General features: G+C 37.9%; 1 protein-coding gene across 6 annotated transcripts in view; it reads right to left on the reverse strand.

The window, feature by feature from the left end:
- Positions 1–516: 516 nt before the first annotated feature.
- Positions 517–19,364, reverse strand: part of GTPBP1 (GTP-binding protein 1) — a 144,038-nt gene continuing 125,190 nt past the window's right edge. For 3 of the 6 annotated variants that reach the window (XM_070087239.1, XM_070087237.1, XM_070087235.1), the window contains 3 exons: positions 10,916–10,942; positions 8,603–8,703; positions 517–4,474 (listed from right to left, as the gene is read on the reverse strand). In XM_070087239.1, coding sequence (XP_069943340.1) covers positions 4,243–4,474; positions 8,603–8,703; positions 10,916–10,942 — 360 coding nt within the window. In that variant the 3' untranslated portion in view covers positions 517–4,242. Of the gene's footprint in view, positions 4,475–8,602; positions 8,704–10,915; positions 10,943–12,239; positions 12,422–12,460; positions 12,515–19,364 lie in introns of those variants that run through there. The other 3 variants (XR_011392264.1, XM_070087236.1, XM_070087238.1) reach the window with 3 other exon arrangements.

Here is a 19,364-nt window from a genome sequence, read left to right on the forward strand (position 1 = left end):
CAGGTAGTGCTGTTGCTCCCTAGTAATGCCTTACCCTACCTAGTGGGTAACTGAGGTAGGTTTAGCTAAATGGCCTGAATAGTGTTAGAGCACTAATCATGGAGCTGTCTTTCAGCTAATGAAGGCAGTGGACAAACTGGAAAGAATGCCAGGAGTCACACACTCATCACTCCTGGAACAGCAAGCAGCCTCCAGAACAGTACTTCAATGTCAGACACCCTACCAGATGGCATCCGTGTCTCTCACTGGAGATTAACCTGACATGCCTTAAGATGATTCAGTTTCCATCAGGTGGAGTGACACAACCACTGCAGCATTACCACTGGTAACTATATTAAACCAGGACTCTTGGTAGTCCCTTTTCTTCATCTAGGGGAATTTCCTTATTAATGAGGCCAAAAAAATAGAAGATAAGGGAGTGTGGGGGTGTTTAGATTCAATACAAGAAAGAGCATGAAAGGTTAAATTCCTTACCCTTAACAAACACTTTTCCTGAGTTATAGGAGAATAAGACACTTGTCAACTTTAATTTTTATTATATTTTTCCCAGCATGGAGTTAATCTTAGAGGAAACAACTAATTGTTAAATATGAAAGTTACCAGTAAAATACGAGTACTTTTGATGGACATTGAGTGTGTTTTGCCATAAACAATTTAATAAACTTAAATGCCTGTCCTATTGATCAGCACTGCACATGGGAAAATAAAACTCATAAAATGTTTATAAATATCTAATGTATTTTTATCACAATCGACAACCTTGTGTTGTAATGTCTAAATCTATTAAAAAAAAAATACTAACACACAAAGCTTCATACACCTACTGTTTACATGAGCAGGAAAAAAAAAATTCATTCCTAAAACATTTCCTTATATTTTACAATGATACTCATTTGGACAGATAACCAAAACTCCATTGACCAAAATTTTGGCCAAACACACAGGTCTAAAGCTACAATGTGAACAAAATTGTATAACACATTGCAGCTAACCTTTTTAGCCCCCAAAATGGAAATAACACAAACATGGTCAACCATTCAGTCACACACACATACACACACACACACACAACCCACTTTACAAGAACTAATGTCACAATAATCCCTCACCTTGAGTATGTCTGACTGTCAGATCATAAATTGCTTATTTACTTTTTTCCAGTACAATCAAAATTATAACTATTTAGAAATATTATAATGGCTATCACTTACAATAGACTTTATAATGAAAAAAATAATTTTGGTTATAATATAGTCATATTTATTTGTGAAAAAATGGACTTTTTTAATTGTTTCTGGTTGTACTGAATTATGGTACCGAAGTTGTACTCAACTTGTTTCAGGATGAACTAAATTTAAACTCCGTTTCTGACTGAAGCAAATATGAGTTCTCTTTCAAGTTGTACTTGTATTTATTTTTTAATGATATTGAACATTTTGCTTTTAGGTACACTAAATATCAGTTTTGTTTCTGATTGTACTGAGTTTATTAGTTTCACATACGTAGTACAAAATTTCAGTTGCTTTGTACTAAATTTTATTTCTGCTCTTTTGTACTAACTGTCATTTTCAGGTGTACCGACCCTGCACAACTTACCCAACTTCACACAATTCCCAACAAAATAAAAATGTTTACAATGTCATATTGTATGAAGTTGAATTTCGCTTACTAATGACTAAATCTTTCAATGACAAAATAATACTAGTGGTCATAACTAAATATTTCAGTTTACAACTAATTTTTTATACCATTTGTTGGGAAGTGTAAATACAGTACTTAAGACAGCCCAAAAAAAATATATTTGAGAACCAAACAAGTCTCTTGATTGTCAAGAACATAAATTATTTTATGGCCTATATCTAGTAAAATTCTATGCTCAAAAACTAAAGCAAGTGCCATTTGAACAGATAAAGAAATAGTGGCATTTCTCCAAAAATGCCAAATAAAAATAAGATTTATTTTTTCACTCATACGAGGTAAATGAGGTATACAGTATTATGAAGTACGTATTGTTTTAATAATTATTTCCATATACATATAAGATGCTTAATTAAAATATTACACTATTAAACTTAATATGCAATGATTTTTGGCATGTAGCTTTAATCTAAAAAAAATGGCAACATGCTTGACATCAACTAAAGTACAAGACTGAAGTACTGAAGCATATTATCAGTTTTGTATTACCACTGCCATCTTGAGAAAAACTGATGCAACTTCAATACTTTTTTGAAACAGTCCTGTTTAAATAAAAAAATATTTAAGGTACTTGTACCTTATTTACTTTCTTCTAGAATAAGCCATTATGTGATAGGCAGATTTCCATGATATCTTACAACTGAATGTGCTAGATTAGTGAGCCACAAAAGTATAGACATACTTTAAAAATGTACTTTATTACAAAAATTTAAGATAATGTTCACAAGCAAGAAGATTAAATGCTGATTAGCCTGGTCATGTGTAATCAAGGCAGTGAGTGGTATGTGTGCTTCTAGATTACTTACATTGTAGTATAGAAATTAAAAGATTTCTCAAATTGTGCTCTTGTCAGGATTTTAATATGGGTTACATACATTCATACATAATATTCCTTGCTAATTTTGGCTATAAAGAATTACACTATTTTAATCTGCAGATCCAACTTGAGACAACATAATATTTAAAGATAGAGAGGTGTTGAATGTCCTACAGTAAGGCTCTTAAGAATAAGGGCTGCATACTGGCTATTATTTTTGATATTGGAATTTGTTTTATCTTGATACACTATCTTATTGATGTCAAAGATGCAGTGTTATTAAGGGCGCTTGATTCATTTTGTGTAACGTTACAGAGTACTGTATCTCAGGAAAAGATTTAACTTTACCCAAAGGTATCAATTTCAATTGCACATTACTGTAACTGAGCAACAGTTACAATGGTCAAAAGTTTAAGAATAGCATTTTCAAGTATGCATTTGACCTACATTAAAATAAGCAAATACAGTGGACCCCCGCATAACGATCACCTCCGAATGCGACCAATTATGTAAGTGTATGTTTGGGGGTCTGAAATGGACTAATCTACTTCACAATATTCCTTATGGGAACAAATTCGGTCAGTACTGGCACCTGAACATACTTCTGGAGTGAAAAAATATCGTTAACCGGGGGTCCACTGTAATTTGAGTTCGGCTTTCCATCCACAATGATGTGCTTCCAACACTTGATTTGTACTTAGCTCTACATGATGCATGTCATTCCATCATCTAGTATTAGTTAAAAACTCATTTTGTTTTTCCATAATTTAAAGCTTATATATATATATATATATATATTTTGTTTGATGTCACTAACTGTGGTCAAAATGCAGCAAAAAATCACATCAAGCCCTGAAATACCTATTTATAACAATTTCTTGGTATGTATATCCAGCCTTACTAACAATAACTGGGATATACCAACATTAAAGAATGGCAGTCTACTTACACTATTTGTTCACTGAAAAGAATCGGTGCACTAAGTTGCAAACTAAGTTTTGTTGATCACTGCTAAAAGTGTCAGCTGGAATAATCTATTCCATCTTAACATGAATGAAATGTGAACCCATGCACAGAATAAATTCCAGTTGCACAGATTATTCTAAATCCAACATAAAAAGGCCACATATTTAGCTGAATTGCACTAAAGTAACAAAAATCCACTTCATCACATACTGAACCCAGAAAACCAATTTAAAAAAAATCAAAACAATGTATGCTACTAATGGTTACTGGCTGCAAGATCCAAACATTAATACCCACTTTTGTTAAAAAACTGTAGGTGCTGCTACATACTTTCAAGAAACATTTAATAAAGCATAATCTGTACTCAGCAACACGAAAATAATCCTTGCATAGCATATCCTTTGAGTTTTGGCATAAATGATATATATAATAAAAAGTTTTTACTATTTAATCTGCTATCAACATATGACAAGTATTTATTTGAACCACATTACTGGAGAAGGATTACTACACAAAATATTTCATAAAGTAATTATAATTAGATATCAGGTAATTCAGCTAAAACAAATCTTAATCAAAAGCACACTATTCAAATGACATTATTATTGCAAGTATGTTATCAAAATGCTGAAATGACAGTTACTGCATCTATATTACACCTCAAGACTCTGCTTGAATGAGATCTTATTCAGAGCTGAGCTCTGGGAATCATGATTAACCAATTAAATAAAATAGAAATAGAAGTAAAGATACAGAGCTGCTCACACTGAAACCTGTGTTGTCACCAGTGGCGGTGAGGTGAGGTTGTCTGGTCGAGGGTGGACGGTGGAAGTGCTTGTTCCTGAAGCGGTCGTATGGACAATGCCTGATGCTACAGGTGTTGCAGAAATGGGATTGGAGACAGTTGTTGACACAGGAGAATTAGTGCCTCCTTGTTTCGAGGGGCTATGGAGTCCTGAGTTCCCAGATACAGCACTGTTGCTACCACGTGACCTATTCAATATAGATGAATTTTGAATTTTAAAGACAAACTTTATAACGAAGTAGTGCTCTATGACCTTTTTCTAGGTTTGGCACTTAACTTTATTATTATTAATTGGAAGAGGTGCTCATAAGTTACAACCAGAATAAAACAATGGATAAGCAAAAAAATATTATAACCAAATGAAATTCATACCAGGAAAAGTGTACTGTAGGGTTATTGTTCAAAGAATTAGAGGCAAGACAGAATATAGAAATGCAGATGAGCAAGGAAGTTTTAGAGTGGGTAGGGGATGTGTAGATCAAGTGTTTACATTGAAGCATATATGTGAACAGTATTTAGAGGTAGGGAAGTTTTTATTGCATTTATGGATTTAGAAAAAGCATATGATAGAGTGGATAGGAGAGCAATGTGGCAGATGTTGCAAGTACAGTGGAACCCCGCCTTACGAACGCATCACGTTACGTTAAATCTGGCATACGAAGCATTTGAACGCAAAAATTTTGCCTTGCCTCACGATAAAAAACTCGCCTTAGGTGATTTGTCCGGGACGTGTCCCACGTGTGGCCTCAGTGCCAGTGTTTACAAGCCAGCCAGTGCGGTCGCATCTACGCATACATTCGGTACATTATCCCAGTGTTTTTAGTGCTCGTAACTGCAAAATAAGTCACCATGGACCCCAAGAAAGCTTCTAGTGCCATCCCTGTGGTAAAAAGGCCGAGAATTAGTATGGAATTGAAAAAAAGAGATTTTAAGGAAATGTGTGCAAAGTGGGTTGAACTGCAAATCTTTATAGATGAAAATCACCCTGACACAGCTACCGTAAGCTGTGTTGGCACCCTGTACAATGACAATGTTATGGCCCATTTTAGGAAAGTCTTAAAGGAACGGGAGGTACAGAGCTCTATGGACAGATTTGTTGTGCGACAGAGGTCCAGTGACTCTCAAGCTGGTCCTAGTGGCATTAAAAGAAGGGAAGTAACCCCAGAAAAGGACTTGCTACTTCAAGTCCTAATGGAAGGGGATTCCCCTTCTAAACAATAACTTCCACACTCACCCCTCCTCCCATCCCATCAATCAACACCAGATCTTCAATAAAGGTAAGTATTCTATTAGTAGAGTAGTAATTGTGCATATCTTCTTCAGTTTGTATTAAAATTAATATTTCATGTGGTAAAAAAAAAATTTTTTTTTCATACTCTGGGGTGTCGGGAACGGATTAATTTGATTTCCATTATTTCTTATGGGAAAAATTAATTCGGCTAACAATAATTTCGGCTTACGATGACCTCTCAGGAACGGATTAATATCGTAAGGAGGGGTCCACTGTATATGGAATAGGTGGTAAGTTACTAAATGCTGTTAAGAGTTTTTATGAGGATAGTGAGGCTCAGGTTAGGGTGTGTGGAAGAGAAGGAGACTACTTCTCGGTAAAAGTAGGACTTAGACAGGGATGTGTAATGTTGCCATGGTTGTTTAATATATTTATAGATGGGGTTGTAAAGGAAGTAAATGCTAGAGAGTTCGGGAGAGGGGTGGGATTAAATTATGGGATATTAAATAAAAAATGGGAAGTAGCACAGTTACTTTTTTCTGATGATACTGTGCTTATGGGAGATTTTAAAGAAAAATTGCAAAGGTTAGTGGACGAATTTGGGAGTGTGTGTAAAGGTAGAAAGTTGAAAGTGAACATAGAAAAGAGTAAGGTGATGAGGGTATCAAATGATTTAGATAAAGAAAATTTTTATATCAAATTGGGGAGGAGTAGTATGGAAGAAGTGAATGTTTTCAGATATTTGGGAGTTGACATGTCAGCGGATGGATTTATGAAGGATGAGGTTAATCATAGAATTGATGAAGGAAAAAAGGTGAGTGGTGCATTGAGGTATATGTGGAGGCAAAAAATGTTATCTATGGAGGCAAAGAAGGGAATGTATGAAAGCAAAGTAGTACCAACACTCTTATGTGGGTGTGAAGCTTGGGTTGTAAATACTGCAGCGAGGAGGCAGTTGGAGGCAGTGGAGATGTCCTGGCTAAGGACAATGTGATGTGTAAATATTATGCAGAAAATTCAGTGTGTGGAAATTAGAAGAAGGTGTGGCGTTAATAAAAGTATTAGTCAAAGGGCTGAAGAGGGGTTGTTGAGGTGGTTTGGTCATTTAGAGAGAATGGATCAAAGCAGAATGACATGGAGAGAATATAAATCTATAGGGGAAGGAAGGTGGGGTAAGGGTTGTTCTCGAAAAGGTTGGAGGGAGGGGGTAAAGGAGGTGTTGTGGGCGAGTGGTTTGGACTTCCAGCAAGCGTGCGTGAGCGTGTTAGATAGTGAATGGAGACGAATGGTATTTGGGACCTGACGAGCTCTTGGAGTGTTAGCAGGGTAATATTTAGTGAAGGGATTCAGGGAAACCGGTTATTTTATATAACCGGACTTGAGTCCTGGAAATGGGAAGTACAATGCCTGCACTCTAAAGGAGGGGTTTGGGATATTGGCAGCTTGGAGGGCTATATTGTGTATTTTTATACATATATACAGTGGACCCCCGCATACCGTTGGCATCACATACCGTTTATTCCGCATACCGCTCACTTTAATCGCAAAAATTTTGCCTCGCATACCGCTCAAAAACCCGCTCACCGCTGTTCGTCCGAGACGCGTCCAATGTGCGCCTTAGCCAGCCTCACATGTTCCGCCGGTGGCATTGTTTACCAGCCAGCCTCCGCGGTAGCATCCAAGCATACAATCGTAACATTTCGTATTATTACAGTGTTTTTGGTGATTTTATCTGGAAAATAAGTGACCATGGGCCCCAAGAAAGCTTCTAGTGCCAACCCTACAGCAATAAGGGTGAGAATTACTATAGAGATGAAGAAAAAGATCATTGATAAGTATGAAAGTGGAGTGCGTGTCTCCGAGCTGGCCAGGTTGTATAATAAACCCCAATCAACCATCGCTACTATTGGTGGTACAGCTGCTGCTGCTGCTGTAGCATCGTCTGCTGCTGCTGCTGCTGTAGCATCGTCTGCTGCTGCTGTAGCATCGTCTGCTGCTGCTGTAGCATCATCTGCTGCTGCTGTAGCACTGTTGTTGGTGTGGCTTATTGAGAATATACCAAGAAACAATTAACCCCAGAGGATTTGCCACCCAGGATAACCCAAAAAAGTCAGTGTCATCGAAGACTGTCTAACTTATTTCCATTGGGGTCCTTAATCTTGTCTCCCAGGATGCAACCCACACCAGTCGACTAACACCCAGGTGAACAGGGAAAAATGCCTGGAACTAGTGCTCATATTGGTGAATTTAAAGCCAGCAAAGGTTCGTTTGAGAGATTTAAGAATCGTAGTGACATACACAGTGTGATAAGGCATGTTCTGGAAGAAAATACCAAACAGGACCTACAGTACTCAGGAGGAAAAGGCACTCCCAGGACACAGTGTCGCATCAGTCATTGCTGCATCTTCAATAAAGGCAAGTGTCATTTATTCTTCATTTAGTAGACTAGTACATGCACAATATATACTGTGCATGTACTACTCTACTATTGTGCATGTCTCCTTCTCTTTGTGTGTAGGAAAATGTATATTTCACGTGGTAAAAAATTTTTTTTCATACTTTTGGGTGTCTTGCACGGATTAATTTGATTTCCATTATTTCTTATGGGGAAAATTCATTCGCATACCGATTATTTCGCATACCAATGAGCCCTCTTGCACGGATTAAAATCGGTATGCGGGGGTCCACTGTACTTCTAAACTGTTGTATTCTGGGCACCTCTGCAAAAACAGTGATTATATGTGAGGTGAAAGTGTTGAATGATGATGAAAGTATTTTCTTTTTGGGTCACCCTGCCTCAGTGTTGAAAAAAAAAAAATGCATATAGTAAAAGATGAATGAACTTTAAAATAAATCTAACCACAGATTAAAAAAGAACCTGACTAACATAGCCCTGTATTACCTGAAAGACTGAAAAACATTTTGGTGGATATAACAGAATCTTTACAGAAACATTTAAAACATGTGAAGAACTATCTTATACATAACATTCTGTTATCAAATCGTTCTGCAACTTATGTACAATTATCTCAGTTAACATTTTTCTACTGACAATGAAGTTCTCATACACTTGCAATTAACTAACCTGTGTTTGCCTCCGCGTCTACTGCGCTGTTTCTTTGTGCCTCCCAGATTTCCTCCTGCAAGACCCTGGTGCTGTGTAGTGCTTCCATCGCTCCCGCCAGCCTTGAGAATCAAAGAAAATTTAACATATTCATCTAATGAAGAAAATATCAATTATACATAACATCTGAAAGCATTATCTCACAGATAACCTTTATAAACAATACTTTAGAACTGTCCTATTCCCACAAATTTTCTTCAAGCTAAACATGCAATAACAGCCTAAAAATTATCCTTCATATTTTTTTCTGACATTTTATCTTAAATACATATATAGATCACATTTTAACCTATACAGATATTAATTATATTAAGCAAAAGTCAATAATTTCCTTCATAACAATGTAATTAATTATATACTTCAATATATTAGTCTCCAGTCCTTTCAAGGAAGGTACCATTATGATGGTGGAGGGATACTGATCCAAAGAATTGAAGCTACCCTCTCGTTTCTTGAATCAAATCTAATTGCTTCCCATTTCCCCAAGCCACTGTATGATCTTTATGGGTCTAGTACCACTCAACCCCTAAGCAAATAAAAAATTAGGTTTAGCGTTATTTCAACCAATTTCCAACAATTCTTGTGAACCCTATCAACCCAGTTTCACAAATCTCATCGATTCCTATCAAATGTGTGTACTAGTACCTATTTCTAAACAAGTCTTGTTTTCTTTACCATTTATCTTTAATTTTCTTTAGGTGTCCTCATTTATCCAAGAGCTTGCAATACTTAAACCAAAGAAAATAGAAAACATAAGCACAATACTATACAAGAGCCAAGTTAAAAGTTTGATTTGGCTTAACACTGAAGACTGATTAGCAATAGCATGCCCCCTAATATTGTCTAACCTTTATACAGTAATTCCCTTTATACAGTAAATGCTGGTAATATTGTAGAGTTGAATGTCTCGATACAGAATATCATAGTCACACTTTAAAAATGCTTGAAGTTTGCTAGCATCAGAAATAAAAATTATGTTTATCATTAAGAAAAGCAAAAAAAAATTGATTTACTTTAAGAAAATGTTATATGAAGCCCTTAGATTATTGAGGTCCCTCAAGCCAAGCATTTAACTAACTCCCAGATTATGGCCCACAGCTGTCAACTAATACCAGAGCACTTATTAACTGTTAGATAAGCAAAATATTTGCTCAGAATTCCACCCCAACACTTTTGACTACTGAAGATCCTACATATTAAAGACAACAATGTCTGTCTTTACATACTGTGGTAATTTGTTTCTGAAAATGAAATAATATTTAACCATGCCAAATGTACTAATGTAGTACTGTACTGGCAAATCACTAAGAGGTGTAGCAGTGATAGAGTAAAATGTGTGAAAGTGGACAATAATTTTATGACAAAGTTAGCAAGCCATACTGTAACAAAAATTCCAGGTAAACAATCTACAAGACAAAGTATTTCCTCTTCCCCAATGTATCCACAATGAAGGTTCTCTTATGCTGGTGAGAGGCTTTTGATTTAAGGAATTGGACTTGTGCTCTATTCTGAATCAAGTCTAAATGCCTTCCATACTCCTCAGGTGCTCTACGATCCCTATGGGTTTAAAGCTACCCCATGAATGTAATCATCATCATCTTCCCCGATATTGCATTCCCCAACATCATCATTACAGAATCTACCACTTTTGCAGACTTGGAAAGCATTTACTATAAAGAAGGCACCATTGTCCTTCAATTAGCACTGACACTGCATGTACATTATTAAATTTTATACAAGATACGGTAATTAATAACTATATATAGAGTAAAGAAAGTACATAATTCACAAAAATTACCACTGCTCTACAAGAACAATATAATTTTGTGTGTGGTGAGAACTGCAAAAAATACCTATTACTTTAAACCAACTTATTTAAATTATCATGCTGAAAATTTACAGACTGTTTTCCACATCTAAAAATAGCAATTTTTTTCTAAACATTACTAACATTCTTACTAAAAAGCCATGGTGCTAAGCATTAATGAAATCCCTAGTTGAAAAGGCAAACATTTGATGAGGCACTAACACTGCCAAGTACAATGCATAACAATTGCAGAGGCAAGAGGGCTGAAGCCCTTCAAAAAAGTTCATCAACCTCCCAAAAAAAAAAATACATAATGCTACTACAAGTTCCAAGCAGATTGCCACCCCTGAACCCCTCCTATGTAAAATTTCTGGAGCCGACTGTGTCACATATCTGTGTGCATGAGAATCAAAAAACGTGGACCAGATGGCAAGCATAGTAACACAAGAGTAAAAATTTAGTCTTACCTGACATCCTTCACCTGCTCCAACATTCTACAGGAAATTGAGTAATTTAACTCATATTATGATATGTTACACTGCAATTACAATCCTTACCTCAACAGAAATATGAGAGAGAGAGAGAGAGAGAGAGAGAGAGAGAGAGAGAGAGAGAGAGCAAGTAGAGCAGAGGTGAAAGAAAGAGAATGAGAGAAATAAAACAAGAGCAAGAAAGTATGAGCAAGAGAGGCAGACAGACACAGACATATTTCATATTAATTTGGTACTAAGTAATTGTAGGCATGTTTGTAAAACTATAATGGTATAATATAAAAAACTGATTTCTACACAAATTTCAAATATGCATATGTAAAAGAACAAACAAAATTTCAGTTGAAGACAATGATTACACCATGAGCTGAATACACAAGATACATTAATATGTAGTGAGCACCTCTGACTAAAATGTTGCAAATATGATGCTTTCTGCAAAAAAAAAAAAAAAAAAAAAAAAAAAAAAAAAAAAAAAAAAAAAAAAAAAAACTGCACTGTCATATGTACCTATACAAGATCACTGTACAACTATGTAGCGTATCAGTTCATCTCAATGACAACTGCTGCAAAAGTTCATTTAGCAAAAGTTGGATGCTACTTACTACTGATGACAAAATTAATAAGCTGCAGCTAACTCTCTTAACTTTTTATTCTGTTTACCATAATATCTTGAGTGCACACATAATGTGTATGAATTCAATAGACAAAGTTTCAAGTCAATAGTGACAACTTTAAAAAAAAAAAAATGGTTCAGTATGTAAAGTTAATACCCACAGCAGGATGGATGAAGGAAATAAAGCAATAAGCCTTGAACTATTTCTGTGGTACATAAAAAATCAAATTGCCAAACATGGCCATCTGTGTTCAACCTCACCTCTGAAACAATATTCGCTTAGTAATGCATAACACAATGGCAATGCTTTTTTTTTTTTAACATGTTTGCCATTTCCCACCATGGCACGTGACCCAAAGAAGGAAACACAATCACTATCACTTATTTTCTGGCAGTCTTTCCAGAAGTACAGAAATTACATTCCAAATGACCCTCAGAACCATGTCTCTAATAATAATCTTTCAGGGTTTGCGCACTGTACTTCCTGCCTTCAAACTCAAATCTAGCTTAACTATTTCCCATGAATACCTTTATAAATGGCAGCCCATGTGGTTTAAATTTAACGCAATTTATTCAATATACATAGTAATTTTCAATACAGCAGACCCCCGACTTACGATGTTCCAAGTTACGTTTCATACTTATGACACTGGCATTTTGGAATCAATTACAGTATTTACTTACAAACAAGTGACATGCACTTTCGACGGTGGGGACTGCTTACGATGTTGGAGGTGCCAAGGATACATTTGGCAAAAGGTTGGTAGCTGGAAGTAAACAATCTCCCAATGCTTTGCTTGCTCTCGCCTCCACAAGCTTGCTGCATTTTTTGAGGATTTACCAAGGAAAACAGCCGTGCATCATGACTGGAAAGCGCAAGAGTAGTGATAGTGATACCCAAATTCCACGGAAAAGGAATTCTATGACCTTCGAGATGAAACTTGACAGTACAAAGCATTCTGAAAAGAATGAGACGGCTACTAACATTGCACGTGTGTACAGTGTAAACAGGTCGACCACTGCAACTTTTATTACGGATTAGGCCCTGCACCGATGCATTTGAAGATTACATCCAAGAAGCGCAGTAGTTTGGTAAGTCAAATAGAAAATCATTTCATGATATGGGAAGATGACCAGCACTGCATAGGAATCTCTCTTAACACAATGCTGATGCAAGAAAAAAGCATTGTTTTTTGACAATTTAAAGGAACAATTAGGTGATAGTGCTGGTGATGTACCATCATTTAATTTAAGCAATGGTTGGTGTAACTGGTTTAAGTCAAGAGCAAATCTGCACAATGCTAATGTGCAATGAAGCTGCTAGTCCCAATGTTAAAGCAGCAAAGGCATTTGTGAGAGTATGCTGATATAAAGCAAAAAGGTGGGTGGTGCACTGAGGTATCTGTGGAGACAAAACATTATCCATGGAGGCAAAGAAGGGAATGTATGAGAGTTTAGTGGTACCAACTCATATATGGGTGTGAAACATGGGTTGTGAATGTTACAGCGAGGGGGAGGCTGGAGGCACTGGAGATGTCGTGTCTAAGGGCAATGTGTGGCACAAATATTATGAACAGAATTTGTAGTGTAGAAATTAGGAGGAGGTGTGGATTTCCTAAAAGTATTATTCAGAGAGCTGAGGAGGGGTTATCGAGATGGTTTGGTCATTAAGAGAGGATGGAGCAAAACATGATGACTTGGAGGGTGTATAAATCTGTAGTGGAGGGAAGGAGGGGTAGGTAAGAGAGGGGCTTGGTCATACAGCAGGTATGCGTGAGTGTGTTAAATGGGAGTGAGTGGAGACGAGTGAATTTTGGGACTTGATGAGCTGTTGGAGTGTAAGCAAGGTAGTATTTTGCGAAGGGATTCAGGGAAACCAGTTAGCTGGACTTGACTCCTGGAGGTGGGAAGTACAATGCCTGCACTTTATAGTAGGGGAGTGGCATCTGAACTGTCGTATGTGCACGCCTCTGCAAAAACAATGATTGTGTGAATGATGGTGAGTTTCTTTCCATTTTGGGTCACCCTGCCTCAGTGGGAGATGGCCAGCATGTTGAAAGAAAGAAGAATTACAGTTCACATCAATACTGAATGTAGAAGACACTTTTTTTTTTTTTTTTTTTTTTTGAAGGGGAGGGGGAAGAAATGCCTGATATAACCTGGCAAAAGATTGTTTTTCACATTTTAATGGAGGTAACAGTGCTGAAGAATAAAAGATTAAAAATTCTCTGGTGTATCATTCTGAAAACCTAAAATAATTTAAAGATATCACCAAAACTCTCTGCCAGTTGTCTGGATGTCTACTAACAATGTTTGGATGACCAGAGAAGGTTTTACGCAGTGGTTTTATAAAAAAATTTTGAAGGATGTTCAACTTTATTGTGCCAGGAAAGGTTTGTCCACTACGATTTTACTTATACTTAGCAATGCCCTAGGACATCCAATTCATCTAGATGGCTTGGATCCTGATGTTGTGTTCCTTCTGCCAAACACAAACCTTAATATTGCAGACCATAGACCAGGATCGGATTAGGACACTGAAGACCTGTTACACAAGGTGTACATTTTTTTTTTTTATTATCACACCGGCCGATTCCCACCAAGGCAGGGTGGCCCGAAAAAGAAAAACTTTCACCATCATTCACTCCATCACTGTCTTGCCAGAAGGGTGCTTTACACTACAGTTTTTAAACTGCAACATTAACACCCCTCCTTCAGAGTGCAGGCACTGTACTTCCCATCTCCAGGACTCAAGTCCGGCCTGCCGGTTTCCCTGAATCCCTTCATAAATGTTACTTTGCTCACACTCTAACAGCACGTCAAGTATTAAAAACCATTTGTCTCCATTCACTCCTATCAAACACGCTCACGCATGCCTGCTGGAAGTCCAAGCCCCTCGCACACAAAACCTCCTTTACCCCCTCCCTCCAACCCTTCCTAGGCCGACCCCTACCCCGCCTTCCTTCCACTACAGACTGATACACTCTTGAAGTCATTCTGTTTCGCTCCATTCTCTCTACATGTCCGAACCACCTCAACAACCCTTCCTCAGCCCTCTGGACAACAGTTTTGGTAATCCCGCACCTCCTCCTAACTTCCAAACTACGAATTCTCTGCATTATATTCACACCACACATTGCCCTCAGACATGACATCTCCACTGCCTCCAGCCTTCTCCTCGCTGCAACATTCATCACCCACGCTTCACACCCATATAAGAGCGTTGGTAAAACTATACTCTCATACATTCCCCTCTTTGCCTCCAAGGACAAAGTTCTTTGTCTCCACAGACTCCTAAGTGCACCACTCACTCTTTTTCCCTCATCATGTTCCCAGGAATTTAAGGCCACAGAAACACTTAAAACTCACAAGGATTATTGAAGGGTATAACATCTGCAGTGTTTTAGTAAATATTAAGGTGACTTGGAGTGAGATCAAGCAATCAACCATGAACGGTGTTCTGAGGAAATTAACCCATCACTTGGCACATGATTTCTGTGGGTTTGAAATGCAAATGAAGAAAGTGGTAGACAACATAGTGGACATGGTAAATGAACTTCACCTTGACACTGAAGATGATGATAATGAGTAGCTGACATTCACATAATGAAGATATTATAGAATTGCAGACAAATGGTTGCAGGAAAAAAGTGCAACAATAATGATCTTGAACATGAACCAGAAATGCCATTTAATATCAAAATAACAGCTGAGGGATTCAAGAACAATGGATATGGAATTTCACAATTTGACAAAGTAGATCCAAACAAACCAAGATTTGCCATCTCCAAAATAATTAATAATGCCCTATTACTGCTTAAAATGTACTTGCATTTAAAAACCCTGCTACAATTCCATCAAAATTCTCAGCAGCATCAGCTTCCTATGTTGCTACAAGCGAGAAATGTCCAGATTCAGGCAGACTGGCACTTGAACAGCCTTCTGAAACCAATTAAGTTTGAATGCCGAGGTTCCACTATATACTATCCTCTTCTAATGGCTCTAAATAAGTCAATGTACATCCCTCTGGTGAGCAATATCAACATTCCACGTAAGTACTGTACACAATGTACATTATTTATATTTTATTGCTTAATTAATATGTACACATCGTAGAAATACTGTTTTATTGTATATGCAATTGACAAGGCATACTGAGGGTAAAATATTGAGTAAAAATTTAATTATTTTTTTTTATTTTTTTTATTATCACACCGGCCGATTCCCACCAAGGCAGGGTGGCCCGAAAAAGAAAAACTTTCACCATCATTCACTCCATCACTGTCTTGCCAGAAGGGTGCTTTACACTACAGTTTTTAAACTGCAACATTAACACCCCTCCTTCAGAGTGCAGGCACTGTACTTCCCATCTCCAGGACTCAAGTCCGGCCTGCCGGTTTCCCTGAATCCCTTCATAAATGTTACTTTGCTCACACTCCAACAGCACGTCAAGTATTAAAAACCATTTGTCTCCATTCACTCCTATCAAACACGCTCAAGCATGCCTGCTGGAAGTCCAAGCCCCTCGCACACAAAACCTCCTTTACCCCCTCCCTCCAACCCTTCCTAGGCCGACCCCTACCCCGCCTTCCTTCCACTACAGACTGATACACTCTTGAAGTCATTCTGTTTCGCTCCATTCTCTCTACATGTCCGAACCACCTCAACAACCCTTCCTCAGCCCTCTGGACAACAGTTTTGGTAATCCCGCACCTCCTCCTAACTTCCAAACTACGAATTCTCTGCATTATATTCACACCACACATTGCCCTCAGACATGACATCTCCACTGCCTCCAGCCTTCTCCTCGCTGCAACATTCATCACCCACGCTTCACACCCATATAAGAGCGTTGGTAAAACTATACTCTCATACATTCCCCTCTTTGCCTCCAAGGACAAAGTTCTTTGTCTCCACAGACTCCTAAGTGCACCACTCACTCTTTTTCCCTCATCAATTCTATGATTCACCTCATCTTTCATAGACCCATCCGCTGACACGTCCACTCCCAAATATCTGAATACGTTCACCTCCTCCATACTCTCTCCCTCCAATCTGATATTCAATCTTTCATCACCTAATCTTTTTGTTATCCTCATAACCTTACTCTTTCCTGTATTCACCTTTAATTTTCTTCTTTTGCACACCCTACCAAATTCATCCACCAATCTCTGCAACTTCTCTTCAGAATCTCCCAAGAGCACAGTGTCATCAGCAAAGAGCAGCTGTGACAACTCCCACTTTGTGTGTGATTCTTTATCTTTTAACTCCACGCCTCTTGCCAAGACCCTCGCATTTACTTCTCTTACAACCCCATCTATAAATATATTAAACAACCACGGTGACATCACACATCCTTGTCTAAGGCCTACTTTTACTGGGAAAAAATTTCCCTCTTTCCTACATACTCTAACTTGAGCCTCACTATCCTCGTAAAAACTCTTCACTGCTTTCAGTAACCTACCTCCTACACCATACACTTGCAACATCTGCCACATTGCCCCCCTATCCACCCTGTCATACGCCTTTTCCAAATCCATAAATGCCACAAAGACCTCTTTAGCCTTATCTAAATACTGTTCACTTATATGTTTCACTGTAAACACCTGGTCCACACACCCCCTACCTTTCCTAAAGCCTCCTTGTTCATCTGCTATCCTATTCTCCGTCTTACTCTTAATTCTTTCAATTATAACTCTACCATACACTTTACCAGGTACACTCAACAGACTTATCCCCCTATAATTTTTGCACTCTCTTTTATCCCCTTTGCCTTTATACAAAGGAACTATGCATGCTCTCTGCCAATCCCTAGGTACCTTACCCTCTTCCATACATTTATTAAACAATTGCACCAACCACTCCAAAACTATATCCCCACCTGCTTTTAACATTTCTATCTTTATCCCATCAATCCCGGCTGCCTTACCCCCTTTCATTTTACCTACTGCCTCACGAACTTCCCCCACACTCACAACTGGCTCTTCCTCACTCCTACAAGATGTTATTCCTCCTTGCCCTATACACGAAATCACAGCTTCCCTATCTTCATCAACATTTAACAATTCCTCAAAATATTCCTTCCATCTTCCCAATACCTCTAACTCTCCATTTAATAACTCTCCTCTCCTATTTTTAACTGACAAATCCATTTGTTCTCTAGGCTTTCTTAACTTGTTAATCTCACTCCAAAACTTTTTCTTATTTTCAACAAAATTTGTTGATAACATCTCACCCACTCTCTCATTTGCTCTCTTTTTACATTGCTTCACCACTCTCTTAACCTCTCTCTTTTTCTCCATATACTCTTCCCTCCTTGCATCACTTCTACTTTGTAAAAACTTCTCATATGCTAACTTTTTCTCCCTTACTACTCTCTTTACATCATCATTCCACCAATCGCTCCTCTTCCCTCCTGCACCCACTTTCCTGTAACCACAAACTTCTGCTGAACACTCTAACACTACATTTTTAAACCTACCCCATACCTCTTCGACCCCATTGCCTATGCTCTCATTAGCCCATCTATCCTCCAATAGCTGTTTATATCTTACCCTAACTGCCTCCTCTTTTAGTTTATAAACCTTCACCTCTCTCTTCCCTGATGCTTCTATTCTCCTTGTATCCCATCTACCTTTTACTCTCAGTGTAGCTACAACTAGAAAGTGATCTGATATATCTGTGGCCCCTCTATAAACATGTACATCCTGAAGTCTACTCAACAGTCTTTTATCTACCAATACATAATCCAACAAACTACTGTCATTTCGCCCTACATCATATCGTGTATACTTATTTATCCTCTTTTTCTTAAAATATGTATTACCTATAACTAAACCCCTTTCTATACAAAGTTCAATCAAAGGGCTCCCATTATCATTTACACCTGGCACCCCAAACTTACCTACCACACCCTCTCTAAAAGTTTCTCCTACTTTAGCATTCAAGTCCCCTACCACAATTACTCTCTCACTTGGTTCAAAGGCTCCTATACATTCACTTAACATCTCCCAAAATCTCTCTCTCTCCTCTGCATTCCTCTCTTCTCCAGGTGCATACACGCTTATTATGACCCACTTCTCGCATCCAACCTTTACTTTAATCCACATAATTCTTGAATTTACACATTCATATTCTCTTTTCTCCTTCCATAACTGATCATTTAACATTACTGCTACCCCTTCCTTTGCTCTAACTCTCTCAGATACTCCAGATTTAATCCCATTTATTTCCCCCCACTGAAACTCTCCTACCCCCTTCAGCTTTGTTTCGCTTAGGGCCAGGACATCCAACTTCTTTTCATTCATAACATCAGCAATCATCTGTTTCTTGTCATCCGCACTACATCCACGCACATTTAAGCAACCCAGTTTTATAAAGTTTTTCTTCTTCTCTTTTTTAGTAATTGTATACAGGAGAAGGGGTTACTAGCCCATTGCTCCCGGCATTTTAGTCGCCTCATACGACACGCATGGCTTACGGAGGAAAGATTCTTTTCCACTTCCCCATGGACAATAGAAGAAATAAAAAAGAACAAGAGCTATTTAGAAAAAGGAGAAAAACCTAGATGTATGTATATATATATATGCATGTGCGTGTCTGTGAAGTGTGACCAAAGTGTTAGTAGGAGTAGCAAGATATCCCTGTTATCTTAGCGTGTTTATGAGACAGAAAAAGAAACCAGCAATCCTACCATCATGCAAAACAATTACAGGTTTTTGTTTCACAGTCATCTGGCAGGACGGTAGTACTTCCCTGGGTGGTTGCTGTCTACCAACCTACTACCTTAATTATTAACTAAAACTAGAT

Source organism: Cherax quadricarinatus, chromosome 21, assembly GCF_038502225.1.
Source record: "Cherax quadricarinatus isolate ZL_2023a chromosome 21, ASM3850222v1, whole genome shotgun sequence".
NCBI lineage: Eukaryota > Metazoa > Arthropoda > Malacostraca > Decapoda > Parastacidae > Cherax > Cherax quadricarinatus.